At 48.6% G+C, this 15,948-nt stretch overlaps 1 protein-coding gene across 1 annotated transcript; it reads left to right on the forward strand.

Annotated features, from left to right (window-relative positions):
- Positions 1-637: 637 nt before the first annotated feature.
- asxl1 (ASXL transcriptional regulator 1) lies at positions 638-15,595 on the forward strand. Its single transcript, XM_055166077.1, is given in 12 exon segments — positions 638-843; positions 2,815-2,897; positions 7,909-8,026; positions 9,892-10,066; positions 10,518-10,559; positions 10,562-10,674; positions 10,753-10,837; positions 11,207-11,373; positions 11,681-11,777; positions 11,854-11,959; positions 12,050-12,962; positions 13,210-15,595. Coding segments are annotated over 12 exon segments (4,032 nt in total). The 5' UTR covers positions 638-786; the 3' UTR covers positions 15,286-15,595.
- The last annotated feature ends 353 nt before the right edge of the window (positions 15,596-15,948 follow it).

The raw sequence follows: 15,948 nt of genomic DNA on the forward strand, positions 1-15,948 counted from the left end.
CAAAAACTAAAAAAACAGTGTCACTCTTCAACATCTCACAAAGAGGTAACGATGCGCCTTCTGCCCCCACAGACTCGAGCCCGTCTCAGCTCAAACTTATGTCCCAAAACCCTCCACCTCCTCCCGCGGTGAGAGTCTGAGCTGTGATCTGTGAAAAAAAACAAAACAAAACAAAACAAAAAAAAAAAAAAACATGAACTGCAGTCACAAGGTCTGAATCTGCCCCAGGGCAGCTGTGGCCTCAGGGCAGCTGTGGCACAAAACTAGTCCAAGACTTGAGCACGAGCCGAGAGCGGTGAAGGAAAGATGTGATGTGATGTAACTGTGAGTTTCTAAAAAAGCCCAAGAACAAAATGAAATGTTTACATCACCAAAGACAGAAAACGACACGAGCTGTTTTTAAACTGTTGTTTTTTGTGTGTAACTCACATTTGATCCGAGATTATAAAAGGTAAATGTGGCTGTAGCAGAATCTCCATTTTCTCCCTGAATCCTGTCTTTGACCTTTGACCTGCTTGCTGTTGCGTTCCGTTCCGCTCGCAGAAGCGGAGCTGCGGCGCTGTGTTCGCGTCCAATACCGCGAGAAGAGCGGAGAGCGCGCGTAAAGCGCGCGGTACCGCGGCGCAGCGCAACGGCTTTGAAGCGTCTCGCTCCGCTCCGCTTCGCTTTGGTCCGCTCCGGTTCGCTTTGGTTCGCTTTGGTTCGCTCGGCTCCGCTCGGCTCCGCAGTCCCAGCGCAGCGCAGAGGCAGTGCTAGCTTTGGAAACATCCACAACACACCAGAGACATGAAGGACAAACAGAAACGAAAGAAGGAGAGGACCTGGGCCGAGGCAGCTCGTCTGGTAAAGAAAGCTCCAGTGAACGCTCCGATTATTGACGCGTCTGTTTGGATCACGATATAAACAACGTTAGAGCTGCTATTTCCTCTCGCAGCGATGCTAACTTTGTGTACGGAACATGTCCACCGTGAGTCCGTGTGTCCTCTGCTGAGCACAGACACAGAGGGCTGGACATGTGTGGACAGTGTCGCTTTTGTTGAGTCCAAAACAAAACTAAAGAGAGTCCCGTGTGCGTGTTAGTGTGTTAGCTTTGTTAGCATGTTAGCTTGTCACTCCCCTGCTGCAGATGCCTTTGTTTGCTACTCTCTTTATTCAGTCCGTTTGGACCGCGGTGTCCCCTGGAGCTCAGCTCATATGGGCCACTTTACTATTCACACTCCCGCTGTGTTTGACCCGGTTCCGCCGTCGCGGCCGCGGTTCGTTAAAGCCTCTGAGGCTCTGTGTGTGTGTGTGTGTGTTAGCATTAGCACTGTTAGCGTTAGCAGAGCCGCAGCTCAGCCCCCTCCGCGGGGAACAGAACAACACACGGCCTGGATCCTGCTCCAGGTGCCCTCACTCCACACATGTGTTCTCTTTATAGATATGACAGAGTGTGTGAGCCCGTGTGTGTCTGTGTTTGTGTGTGTATGTGTGTGTGTGTGTGCGCGGGGGGCAGTGCCAGCTGTGGTGCCAGTCCCTGTGCTGCGTTCTGATCGTGCCATCTCAAATTCCTTTGTAGAGGCGCGTTAGTGAGGGGGAGGTCTGCGCACAGCTCCTACACCACCGTGCGCTTTTGTACTCCAATGTTACACTCTGTGGACATTTAGGATCAGAATATGTTAAATAATAAATGAAAGGCCCTCACGGTCTGTGACATAAACACAGGACATGTGCAGCGGGACAAACACCGACTCCGTGTCCAACTGTGAAAGCAGGACCTGCTCACTGACCGCAGACTCCCTCAGTGTCATTATCAGGACTGAATGAGGAGCCTCTGGGACAGTGTTTGTAAAGCAGGAGGTCACTGTAACACGTGTGAGGTGTGATCTGCAGCTGAAGTAAATACAGAAGATAAACAATAATATTGGAACTAATTTATGTCACTGACACAATAATCCAAGAGCAGGATTACTATACTGTACTATACTGTTAAAAACATGAGCTGAAGTAAATAAACAGCAGAATCAAACACTTAATGATTAGTTTGTCTTTATAATGAGTCACAGAATTTATTAATTCAACCTTGTACTGCTTAGATCTAATAGTATAAACAAAGAATAACCACAGATTTCTTATTAGTTCAAAGAAAATGTACAAATGATAAATACAGACCCCAAAAGTTATTCTATCGTGTATTGAATAAGTCGATATTGTTATTGTTTTGCTTTTATATTTATGATTTAATTTAGCAATGAATAAACATTTTAGAAAGCAGCACAGACTGAAGTTGTCAGAGGAAGTCAAAATAAACTTCACGATAAATAAGATCAATTTCAACATATTTTGTATCACATGAACATTAAGTTTGGGAGAACTCCTGCTGGAAACTCAAACTCTGTTCAAGATACAGAGAGTGTTCCAGCATCTGAAATCCAAACTGTCCAATGTGTGCGTGACAACATACTTCAAAGATACTTGATACATGGCTCTTTATACGGTGATACCTGTGATAATCGATATATAACACATGATCCTCTGTGATATTCTACCGTTTTGTAGGAACTAGACACATTTTAGCAACAATATTTCTTTGTTAAAGCACCACCTGTGTAAAGTCAATATAAAATGAATCTATTTTTATCATCTAAACAGTGAATATGCCAAGTTTTTTACATAAACAAATTTCGTTCTACTAAATAAGCAACAACATTGTAATGCGGTCCCCAAAAAAATGCTAAAAGATACAAAAAAATTACCCTTTTAACATGAGGGGCCCCTGTGATGTGAGGGAACCCCGGTGACGTGAGGCACACACTGATGGTTCTGTCTGTGCAGGTCCTGGAGAACTTCTCAGATGCTCCGATGACTCCCAAACAAATCCTCCACGTGATCCAGACCAAAGGACTCAAGGAGATGAGGTCAGATGGACTCTGTGTTTTTCACTCAAACTCTTGTTCTTGTATGAAGATTCAGTCCACCAGAAATGTGCAAAAACATGTCGAGATTTAGACTCAAACTCTTTCTAATTGTGCCTTGGTTTGGTGGGATTCTACCGCTGATAAATATTTAAGGTCCTGTGTTACGCAAAATGGACTCTTGTGAGATTTAAGCCACGTCTCCTCAAAAACAAACCTGAAGTTGTGTTTTGTTTCATTTACATGTTTGAATAATCCTTTTTTATTAGTCTGGCTACATGTCCAAAGCTTAAAATGCTCTGTTCCACCTTGTGATGTCATGAAGCGGTAGTTTCAACTACATTTTACCTTTAGTTCAGTAGAGATTGGCAATTCCTTTGCTGAAGTTGGAGGTTAAAGACACAGTGGAGCACCTCCTGTATTAGCACATGACATTACAAGGTGCTTGAGAGAAGAACTAAATCTGCAGGGTTTGTGTGTTAAACATGCCTGAATGAAACAAACCACAAGTCCAGGTCTGGTTTTAATTATTATTCTAACACGGTTTAAAGGCGTCTTGTCATCTCCGGGTGGGTGGAGAGTCCCTGCCTCAAGTGGAGGAGTTCAAGTATCTCGGGGTCTTGTTCACGAGTGAGGAAAGGATGGAGCGTGAGATTGACAGGCGGATCGGTGCAGCGTCGGCAGTGATGCAGTCGCTGTATCGGACCCTTGAAGGAGCTGAGTCGAAAGGCAAAGCTCTCGATTTATCGTCAATCTCCGTTCCTCCCCTCACCTCTGGTCATGAGCTCTGGGTAATGACCGAAAGGACGAGATCGCAGATACAAGTGGTCAAAATTAGTTTCCTCCACAGGGTGTCTGGGCGCTCCCTTAGAGATAGGGTGAGGAGCTCAGTCACACGGGAGGAGCTCGGAGTAGAGCCGCTCTTCCTCAACATCGAAAGGAGCAGCTGAGGGGAGGGCATCTGTTCTGTCTCTCGGGAGGTGTTCCGGGCATGTCCCACCGGGAGGAGGCCCCAGGGAGACCCAGGACACGCTGGAGGGACTATGTCTCTTGGCTGGCCTGGGAACGCCTTGAGGTCCCCCTGGAAGAGCTGGAGGACGTGTCTGGGAGTCCCTGCTTAGACTGCTGCCCTTAGATAAGAGGAAATGGTTGGATGGGTTTAAAGCTCACAAGAGTCAATTTTGCGCCATATAAGGCAATTAAACCTTTTTATTTTTTATCTAAAATTTTTATGAGTCTAATCCAGGGGTGTCAAACTAATTTTGGTCCGGGGGCCGTATCCAACAGACTTTGATCCCAAAGGGGCTGAATCAGAAAACTCATGTCATATAAACCCCAAAAATAATAAGTTCAAATATTTGTGCAGAGAAACACAAATCTATTACAGAAATATTTTGTAAAAGAAAGTTCATCAATTAAAAAAGATTATAATATTATGAACAACCTGAAACTACGAAAAATGCAATTTCAACACAATGTTTTAACATGAACTTGTAAGCAAATAAGGAATAAGTTCATTTTTGTTGGAAAGTCCTGCACTCGGATCCACTTTTCTAATTTTTGACATTTTTCTGATGAGGGTGTCACGGTCAACAGTCAAAACGATCGTCCTTTAAGAGCGTTTGGAAAGAGACAAGTCTTCATTTGTGCTGCTCTGGTGGGAGGGGCCACGTACAGAGACGCTGGAGACGCTGCTGTGATAAACACCACAGAAAATTAACAAGATTTTAATAGAGAATATAATTAAAATACTTTAGTAGAAAATCAGCTGAGGGCCAGATTAAAGGTCTTGGATTGCCGGATCCAGCCCCCGGGCCGAAAGTTTGACACCCCTGATCTAATCCGAAAAAGAAGGTAATTTAGAAGTTTTGACCCTTTATAGTTTCTAAGTTTCTTTTAGGGACGTCCACTTGTCTCCATCCAGTGAAATTACTTGGGAAAGTCATTATTTACTCAATACTAGTTGCATAAATGTGCCATGCCAGGGTTCAAACATGGGCTTCAGGGAAAAACTGTGCCCACCCAATGCCCACTTTCCCAATGCCCATCCTCAGTGCCCCCTCTTGTGCGGTAGAGGATCCAGTTTTTAATGTTTATTTTATTACATTACATTTCATTACATATTCTGTCAATGGGCTAACTTAAAGGTGCACTGTGTAACCTTTCTGACGGGGGGGTCTCCATAGCGATGTTATTGTTTTGACTTTGAATGTTCCAACGTACGGCTCGGACATTACGATCTGTTTCCATGGATGGAGACAAGCGGGCGATGCCACCAGGCCAAGTTACAGGTCAGATCAGAGGAGAAGTGAGCCCATTCACAGTAACAATAACAACAACAATAGAATCGAATGTTTTTCTTTTTTTTTCTTTTTTTTTCCAAATTTCAGGACAAACAATCACATCTCCATGGAGACAAGCAGTGCGCAGTCCTCACCAGAAAAGTTCCATAGTGCACCATTTAAAGTCGTAGGTTTATTTTTTACCTCAGAGGCTCTTCCAGACTTTACAGAAACAATGTCCAAACTTTAAATTTCATGTTCGATTTTAGCAGAGCATTTGCAGTTAGGAGCAGCTAGGTGGCGCTGTCTTCCCTGTCAGATCATTAACTGTGCTTTCGTTCTGTGTTCCCGGACTGGTCGGACGCATTTGTGACCACGGACACTTGCTGCACACGACAGGAGGTAGGACACGGACGCAGGAACACACCACTTCACAAACTTGTACATTAAAGCCACAGTATGAAACTTTCTAGACAAAAACGACAAACAACAACAACAGCAACAGCTACAGTTAATTTTCTTCAGCTTGTTTTTGTTTTCGTCCTTACTCTGAGCGGGCTTGCTTCTCCACAAACCTGACTCCTTATTGGGAGGAAGGGCTCCACCTGCTTGTCTCCATGGAACCTTTGGAAAACGGTTCATGGATCTGTACGTTTTTATTAAATTTTTTGTTAAATTGTGGAAGATTATGGCCGTAGTGTGGTTTTAACTTTCTGTTTCCGTGGAATCATGCAGGTGACGTGCCAGGACCGCCTTCAGAAAGTTCCATACTGTGTCTTTAAACGATTTTGGGGGAATAGGGATGAGCTGTTTGTGTTTTTAGACTTGACTTTAAAGAAACACGTTGGTCAATTTTCATACAATCTGGAGACCTGGAGCTGTGTTTTGTTTCATTCACATGTTTAAGTAACTCTTAATCATTAGTCTGTCTGCATTTTCAAACCTTAAAAAGCTCCATTCCACCTTGTGATGTCATGAAACTGTAGTTTTTCAGGTTAACAGCTTCTTTTACATTTAGTTCAGTAGAGATTGACAATTCTAGGACTGACACCGTCTAAATCACGGGTCTCCAACCTTTTCCTCCGGCGAGTTACCTTTACAAAACAAAACTGCCAGAGCGACTAATTTTAACGCTCACGAAAAATTGAGTATAAGAGCCAAAACCTTCGAGGGGAACAGTTGGACGCCACTGAAACCTTTCTCCATTTATTAGTGCACAGAGTTAGACATCGAAATTATACGTTTACAATCATAATGGGCGTTTAATTAACAAAATTGTAGTTAATTTCAGCACAATACTTATAATTCTGAAACCCTTTGGCGAGATACTTCGAAGTGGGTGGAGAGCCCCAGAGCTACAGGATTCTAAATGATTCTAGTGAAGGTGTATGGAGTTTAAAAACACAGTGGAGCACTTCCTGTATTTCCTTTGAGAGAAGAACAGATCTTTAAATCTGCAGAGTTTGTGCGTTAAAGATGTGGGAATGAAACGAAACACAACTCCAGTTCTGTTTGTGACAAGGAAACGACATTTTAAAGAAGGTAACTTTTCTGGTGGAAGGTCCGTCAAATGCTTTTCTGTTATTATTTCGGCTGGAATGTTCCACACTATGGTATTAAACCTTTCTATCTTCATGGAGACCAAACCAGACGAGGTTACAGGTCAGATCTGTGGAGATGCGACCCCGCTCACAGTCAGATTGTTTGTTTTTCGAGATGTTTTTGAGCCATAAAACCACCTGCGATTGAATAAATATAAAGTCAAGCTGTTTAATGTCACAATGTGGAACATTCCGGATAGAGCAATGACATCACCATAGAAACAAGCAGGTGATGGACCAGTCCACGTGTCATCGTTCATTTGTTTTTCAAAGTAAAACCAAAAATAAGAAAACAAAAAAACAGCTATTTTCTTCATTATTTGTCTCCAAAACCAAAATTTAAAAAAACAGATAATGATTCGTTTTTTCAGTTTTTGATTTTGTATTTAAATGAAAAATGGAAAAATCAGATAACGACCGTTTCCACTTTACGTGACTTAAACTGTGATGCCGGACTGAACCAGGACTGAACCGGTCTCAGTCCCGATCCTGGTCCTGGTCTCAGTTCTGGTCTATTACCGGTCCCGGTCTGGTCCCGGTCTGGTCCCGGTCTCGTCCCGGTCTCGTCCCGGTCTCAGTCCTGATCACCCCGACAGTCTAGGTAGGCGCACCTCTGGGCCCGTCCCGATACTCAGTCCTGGTTTAGACCTGGTTTAGTCCTGGTTTAGTCCTGGTTTAGTCCTGGTTCAGTCTGTTATCTGTTTTTTCCATTATTTATTTAAATATAAAATCAAAAACTGAAAAAACAAATCTTTATCGTTTTTTTTTTTTCATTTTGGTTTTGGAGACAAATAATCAAGAAAACTGTTGATTTTCATTTTCTTATTTTTGGTCTTATTTTGAAAAATTAATGAACAAATGATACATGGATTTGGACCCTCCACCAGAAAAGCTACACATTACACCTTTATTGATCGATACTAAATATGACATTTTTTAAGACTGAATAAAAAAAATAAAAAAAAACAGTAAATGTCAGATTTTTGAGGCCAGTTTATTTTATTTATTACAAAAATAGTTTCCATAGCGACGCTCTGTCAGCCTCCACAGCCCTGGTGACTCACTGTTGTGTGTTGTGTGTTGTGTGTTGTGTGTTGTGTGTTGTGTGTTGTGTGTTTTGTTGTGTTGCAGTGGCACGGCTCCGTTGGCGTGTCTGGTCACTATGCTGCACTCCCAGGTGAGAGGAGACCGCGTCAAGAACAGCATCTTCTTCAAACTGCCCGGACGCATGAGCCTGTTCACTCTCAAGGTGCGCCTCACACTCACAAGACACACACACACCCACACTTACACACACTCACAAGACCCTCACACACTCACACACACCCACACACACACACACTCACAAGACCCTCACACACTCACACACACCCACACTTACACACACTCACAAGACCCTCACACACTCACACACACCCACACTTACACACACTCACAAGACCCTCACACACTCACACACACTCACACTTACACACACTCACACTTACACACACTCACAAGACACACACACACTCACACACACCCACACTTACACACACTCACAAGACACACACACACTTACACACACCCACACTTACACACACTCACAAGACCCTCACACACTCACACACACTCACATACACACACACACTCACACATACACTTACACACACTCACATACACACACACACACACACACACACAAGACCCTCACACACTCACACACATAAGACCCTCACACAAGACCCCCCCCCCCACACACACACACACACACAAAAGACCCTCACGCACACACAAACACACACAAGACCCTCACACACTCACACACATAAGACCCTCACACACTCACACACATAAGACCCTCACACAAGACCCCCCCCCCACACACACACACACACACACACACACAAAAGACCCTCACACAAGACACACACACACACAAAAGACCCTCACGCACACACAAGCACAAACAAAACCCTCACCCACACACACACACACACACACACACACACAAGACCCACACACACTCACACACACCAGACCCACACACACTCACACACACAAGACCCACACACACACAACCCTCACACACTCACACACACACACACAAGACCCACACACACTCACCCACACACACTCACCCACACACACACAACCCTCACACACTCACACACACAAGACCCACGCACACTCACCCACAGACACACAACCCTCACACACACAAGAAGACCTCACACTTACACACACACTCACACACACACACAAATCCCTTACACACACACACGACCCTCACACACTTACACGCACGCGCACAAAACACACACTCACACACACACACACGACCCTCTCACACACACACGCACGCGCGCGCACACACACTCACAAGACCTCCACTCACACTCAGCAGACTTGGTATTTTCTGATATTTATTTGTAAAGGGGCAGATTACAGAACAAGTTGAATCTGTTTTTATTTAAACACAGTGTTTCTTTGTACTTTTTCTTTACAAATAGTAGTTTTTGCCTGAGCTCCCCTGCAGGTGTAAGTCTTGTGAGTCAGTTTTGGGTCAGACACATAGAGATACAGAATAGTTTTGAGTAGAGATACTGGTATCGAATATCGGCGCTGATAATGCAAAATTTGCCGGATCGGATATCGGCTTTCAAATACTGATTCTGCCGATATCCTTGCTGGACATATAAATTGATGTTATAAGACTGTTTAGTGATCATTGGCCCACAAACTCATAATGTTTGAACTTTTGGGTCAGTTTTGTCTTATTCAATTCAATTTAAAAAGTTTAGACAAATTTCCATATGAGCATATAAAAAAAAATAATTATGTTCTCACTCTCAATCTTCCAAATTAAATAATAAAATAAAAGGAAAAGTCCAAAGTCCTCCCAGAGGGCAGGAGGCTGAACAGATTGTGTGCTTTTGTATTCTGTTTGGGAATAAATGCTGTGTTCAGTTTCTGCGCTGGTATCGGTTCATATTGGATTCTTAAAGCTTTAGTATCAAAATCTGTATCAGAACTGAAAAGGCTGGATCAGTGCTTTTTCTTCGACTATCTGATCATTAGGACATGTCTTCAGTCGGCCTTAAACCTTCACTTAAGCCTCCTTGTCTTGTGCAGAAAAACGCCCTGCAGTGGACCAAGATGGCGGAGGACGCGGAGCTCCAGGCCGAGGCGGGCAGCTCCAGCAGCAGTCCTCATGAGGCGGGCTCCGCGGGGGGCCCCTCAGACGCCACAGAGCAGGAGAGCTGTGACTCCACAGAGACCACAGTGGCGGTCAGCGGAGACAACGACGGTACGACTGTCATGTTATAATCTTTACTCATCAAAAAATGCTTGAAGAGGTTTCAGTATTTTAGCGACTCCTCCTGGGCTCTGTTCAAACTCTCCTCACGAATAACTAGAAGATTCTGTGCAATTCTCAGGCCACAAACCTACAACATTTCTACATGACAAGTCTCCATAAATGATGTGCAGTAGTTTCATTAGCGGAATACACGTCGAGTGTGTTGTGATCTGAAGAGCGAGTGAAACTTATAATACTTTGTTTTTGGTGAATATATCATTATTCAGTCAGTATAACTTAGAGCAAATGTGACCTGGTGATCTAAATATATTATGTGTTGGACGCGAGTACCCCTAGAATTTAAAAAGAGTCCGTCTTTATTCTTATTCCATCACTGGTCTTTTTGTTAAAGTGTTTTCATTGGGAATGTGCCGTTGAAATGGAGATTGTTGTTTTTCAGCGTCTGTGGATGAGAGCTCCTCCAGCCCCCTGTGCTCCACAGAGACCCCGCCCCCGTCAGTCACCCCCAGACCCGACTGAGCAGAGCAGCCCAGAGACCAGACGCCCAACGCCAGCCTCCCCCCCACGCCCAGACCAGACTGAGCCGCTCCAGACAGGTGCGTACAGGTGCAGGTGTCCAGTGGTGTCCAGGGAGGAGCTCTGCTTTTATAATATTATAATATGTTTGTGTACAGTCCGGGAGACAGAGGAAGAAAGCCGTCATGATGCCTCGTGTGGTCCTCACGCCTCTCAAAGTCAACGGAGAACATGTGTCATCAGGTAAGCACAAAGACGCAGAGAGAGTCTGGAACAGCATTAGGCCACAGCGTAAGCGTAGAGTAATCCAGAAAATCAGGACAGCCAAAATCTGTGACACTAATGCTGCGCCCGGACAGAGACACAGCAGGAGCTCTGAACTGGAGTGAGTGCACACGGGGTAAAGAAGTACTGGACCTTAACTCCTCATTGGGTCAGTGGCTTTCTGGACTTTTAGAACGCCTGACAACACCAGCTGTTTTTATGAACTGTCTCCTTTATATGTATACTGTATAAACACAGTGTCACATTACGCCCCCTGCTGGTCGTCTTTAGTAGTGACACACACTTTGACCTGCCTCAAAACACCAAACTGACCCTGTGCTCTCCCAGGCCCCATGAAGAGTCGCAGAGGAGGAGTGGATGTGGACTTTGAGACTCCAGGGTCCATCCTGGTCAACACAAACATCAGAGCTCTGATCAACGTGAGGACCTTCTCCGCCTTCCCCCCACACTCCCAGCAGCAGCTGCTGCAGCTCCTGCCCGAGGTGGACAGACAGGTACGACACTGACATCTATGCACTACCCGCCGTGGTCAGTTTCACATCATAACAATTCTGAGGAAAATGTTCTAACAACAAAAAGGTCTAGTTTTGTTCCTCACTGTACTTCAACTGGAGAGCTGCTCTGTGTGTTAGGACCTGATCAGATGAAGTGATTTTGAATATGACTTACGATCATTTCTGGAGCAGTTCTGAAAATGTACCTGAAACTGACACAATTTCACACATCATTAGTGTGACAGGCCTCCTGACCCTGCTCTCTGTGTCTGTGTCCTCTGACTCTTCTCTCTCTGTGTCTGAGCAGATTGGAGCTGATGGAATGGCCAGACTCAGTAGTTCTGCTCTCAACAATGAGTTCTTCACTCACGCCTCACAGAGCTGGAAGGAGCGTTTGGCTGAAGGTCTGTCTCTGTTCACTACATGATTTACCTGTAACATGTACGAGTAACTCGGGACTAACTCCCGTCTGTGTTTTAGGGGAGTTCACTCATGAGATGCAGGCGCGATTCCGACAGGAAATGGAGAAAGAGAAAAAGGTGGAGGCCTGGAAAGAGAAGTTCTTTGAGGAGTACCATGGACAAAAGTAAGTCTGTCTGAAGGTCCCTGTGACCTGTTAAACATCTGTGATATAAGTCTAGTATATTTGTCTGACTGTGCCCTGCTCTCTCGTCAGGCTCGGGCTCACCCATGAGGAGTCCCTGCAGCTCACCATGACCGAGGCCACAGAGGTGGCTGCCACGGTGCTGGAGGAGGGCGTGGCCGCCGTGGCGTCCAGTACCCCCAAGAGACGCAGCGTGGGGCGCAGGAGGAGGGACGGGCGCATGAGGAGACGCGCCAGGGCTGACCTGAGGCGCAGAGCCCGCCGCCCGCTCTGCAAACCCGCCCCTGTGCTGCCCCCCACAGACACAGAGGCGCCGGCCGCGCCCCCGGAGGCTCCTGAGGTGTGCGAGGCCGTTCCTGTTCCTGACACTGTGGTGCTCACAGACCCCATCGAGTTCCCCGCAGAGAGCACGCCCATAGAACCCGAGCCCGTGGAGCCCGCCCCCATGCCGGAGCCCGACCCCCCCTCCAGCCCGAGCCCCAGCCCGGCTTCCACCAGCGCCAACGAGGACCCCGAGGTGCCCCCCAGCCTGTCCGTGGAAGAGCCCGCCGCAGCCTCCACCTCGTCCCTGTCCTCCTCCTCTTCCTCGTCCTCGGCCTCGTCCCCCGCCTCGTCCCCGTCCTCCCCCTCGGACCCTCAGGTGTTTGGAGCGGGTCTGGACTCGTCCTCTTCTGCCTCCAGTGCCGCTGTGGTGGCCGATCCTCTGGATGACACGGCGTCTATCGTGACCTCCGTCACCGGCACCGCCACCAGCAGCCGGGAGAGCAGCCCCTCTGCCAGCCCGGCGCCCACCCCCGCCCCGGCGCCCACCCCCGCCCCTCAGCCCAAGGAGCAGAAGAGGAGACCAGAGACCCACGACTTTCGCAGCTTTCCCGAGAAAAGACCCCGGCTCAACGACCAGCAGTCCTTTCGTACCACAATTACCGGTGTGTGCTCCGAGAAGCCGCAGCCAACAACAGAGGAACCCAAGGTGCCGCCTATACGGGTGAGTCTGCGCCCCACACGCCGGGTCCTGTAGGGACTTATTTGAGTTTACACAACCAGTAAATATCATTGTTCAGTCGTGGGCCGCTCCAAACTTTACCAACCCCAGTTTGCATTTGAAACGGCCTCGTGCAGATGAAGCTGGTGTTTTTTATTGTCTCTTCTGTGGGTTTAGGCGCCTGTCAGGTTTCCCTCAGGACTTTATTGCACCAAGTCCAATCTGACCTCATGTGTTTTGTTTGTTTCAGATTCAACTGTCCAGGATCAAACCTCCCTGGGTCAAAGGTCATCCCACCTATCAGATCTGCCCCCGGATTGTGCCCCCCGGCCAGGGCTCGCAGCGGTCGGGGACGGGGGGCGCGAGAACACTGGCAGACATCAAGGCCCGTGCCCAGCAGGCCCGTGCCCAGCGAGAGGCCGCTGCTGCTGTTGCGGCCTCTGCCGAAGGACCCTCTCCGAACACGCCTGGGGTGCAACATAGCCCTGGGATACACCATAGTACCAGCGCCCGTGAACCAGAGCGCCCCCTGTCTGCAGAGGGACGCACACCTACAGGCTCTGATCCAGCTGGAACACAACTACAGCTTCCCCATGTAGACACCCCGCCCAGCGCGCCACCCAGTGCCCAGCCCTCACCCGCCCCATCCACTACCTCCACGACAGTGTCCACAGAGCCGTCGCTCACGCCCAGCCCCCACCAGGACGCCGCAGAAGAGGACAGAGCCGCTCCGCCTGAAGACAAGTCCAGTGAGACGCAAACTTGCTCCTCCAAATCTGACTCTGAGCAGGATCTGCCCGTGGACAATGCCTCCGCCCCCACAGAGGTCCTAACAGACGCCCCCACAGATGCCCCCAAAGAAATCCCTACAGAGGTGCCCACCGAGGCCCGAACAGAGGCTCTGACCCGGACTCTAACCCCCACATCCATCCCCGACACACTGCCCAGGTTTGGAGCTAAGGGCGTGGACGTGAGCCAGAAACTGCCCTGTGCCCGCCCAGAGGAACCTGCCCCGGGCGTGATCCAGCACAGCTCTGAGGTCAGTCCTCCGGCGGTGACCCCTCCCTCTGCCCCTCCCTCCACCTCGCCCACCTCCCTGGCCCTCAGTGTGAAGGAGGAGGACGACGGAGCTCACAGTGACTCCACGGAGACGGCCTCAGACGGGGAGACAGAGGGACAGCAGGACCGGGGCTGGCGCTCCTCAGGGGACAGTCCTCGGCCCAACCACAAACCGGTCATCCAGTCCCACGTGTCGGGCCGCTGCGGGCCCACGGTCATCCAGCACTGCTTCATGAACGGCCTCTCCCAGCCGCACGACTCCATGGACGGTCTCTGTGACGGGCCAAAGCTCAGCGAGGTGAAGGTGGAGCCCGGGGAGAGACTGAGTCCTCCTGACCCAGACTGTGCCAAACCCAGAAGAGCCTTGAGCGCCGCCCGGCCGCTGTCCAGTGTGGAGGCCAACAACCCCCTGGTGACTCAGCTCCTGCAGGGCAGCCTGCCCCTGGAGAAGGTGCTGCCGTCTCATGGAGCCACCAGACTGGAGTTCAGGGGCGTTCCCGCCGCTCAGCCCGCGTCCCCCTGTGTGGAGGCCCCCGCTGTGCCCCCCACTGGGGCCCTGCAGCAGCAGGTGCCCGTCATCACCTCTCACCCCTCGGGCTCCTCCAGGTGTAAACCTGAACTCTCAGACTTTACTCCCAAAGACACTGTTTGTCCCCAGCCCTCTCAGGGGGCCACTCTGGACCGGACCATGGCCACCAGGACCATGCTGACGGACCCCTCCCCTCCCCACGCCGACCCCTGTCCCACCGAGACCGTGCCCCACATGAAGCCGGGCTCCTGGGCTCCTCAGACGCCCGCGGCCGCCGTGAAGAGTGAGGGGGGCTTTCGGCCCTCGTGTCAGGACGGGGCCAGTCCCTCGCCGGCCCTTCCCGTTAGTATTACCAAAAAGGAGCTGCTGAGCTCCGTGGACGGGTACCTGAGCGGGGGGGCCATGGAGGGGCTGCTCAACATGGAGCTGGCTCTGGCGCGGATGGCAAAGAAGGACCAGCACAAAGGCGGCGGCTCCTCGGGGCCCCTGCCCTTCCAGCTGTACGGGAAGCTGCCTAAGCAGGGCCCCGGCCTCAGCTACACGGCCAACGTGTCCGTGATGGACAGCGGCCTGTCCCTGCGCCCCCTGCAGGCCTTCAGCGACACTACAGAGGAGGTGGCTCTGAAGTGCTCGTGCCGCCTCAAAGCCATGATCATGTGCCAGGGCTGTGGAGCCTTCTGCCACGACGACTGTATCGGCCCCTCCAAACTGTGCGTGTCCTGCCTGGTGGTCAGATAGTCTGCCCCCGCTGGCTGCTGTCGGTATTACAGAGCCGGAGGAACAACATGAACGAGTGTAAAATAGAACAAGTGTTATTGAGCGGAGCAGGTTTGCTGTACTGGTTTATTATTGATATAATTCTGGTTAATATAATTGTACATTCTGGGCATGATGGATTTGTAAGTTGTGCCTTTTGTGTTTACTTGGAAACATTACCTCATCTTTATGCCATGTCTTGTTTTGGTTGCCAGCGTTGTCTTGGTTCCTTGTTTGCTTAACAGGGGCTTGTTATTTTCTTGTGCAAATAAATATTTTTTTAACCATGAAAGTCATTTATTTTTGTTCATCTGTAGAGCACAAAGATCTAAACATTTGGTCTTTAACACCTTCAGATGTTCACACAAAAGGTTCTTTAGGTCTTTTGTTAGAATTATATTTTAGATTCTTATGGTCAGACTCTGTTTATTTCAGAGTTTTGTGATGTTGTTGTGACGTCTGTCAACAGATTTTGGTGTTTTCTTACTTGAAGCAGCCGCCATCCTGCTCCAAACAGAAAAACTGCACCAAAATCAGTTTAGATGAGCCGACAGACACGTCACAGAAACATCACGAGACACTTCGGAGGAGGAGCGAGTGCAGCCTGAACTGTCGGAAACTCGCTCATACTGGAACATTTACAAA

The sequence above is a fragment of the Boleophthalmus pectinirostris genome, unplaced genomic scaffold, assembly GCF_026225935.1.
Source record: "Boleophthalmus pectinirostris isolate CB_2022bp ecotype Guang Dong unplaced genomic scaffold, ASM2622593v1 HiC_scaffold_8, whole genome shotgun sequence".
Classification (NCBI taxonomy): Eukaryota; Metazoa; Chordata; class Actinopteri; order Gobiiformes; family Gobiidae; genus Boleophthalmus; species Boleophthalmus pectinirostris.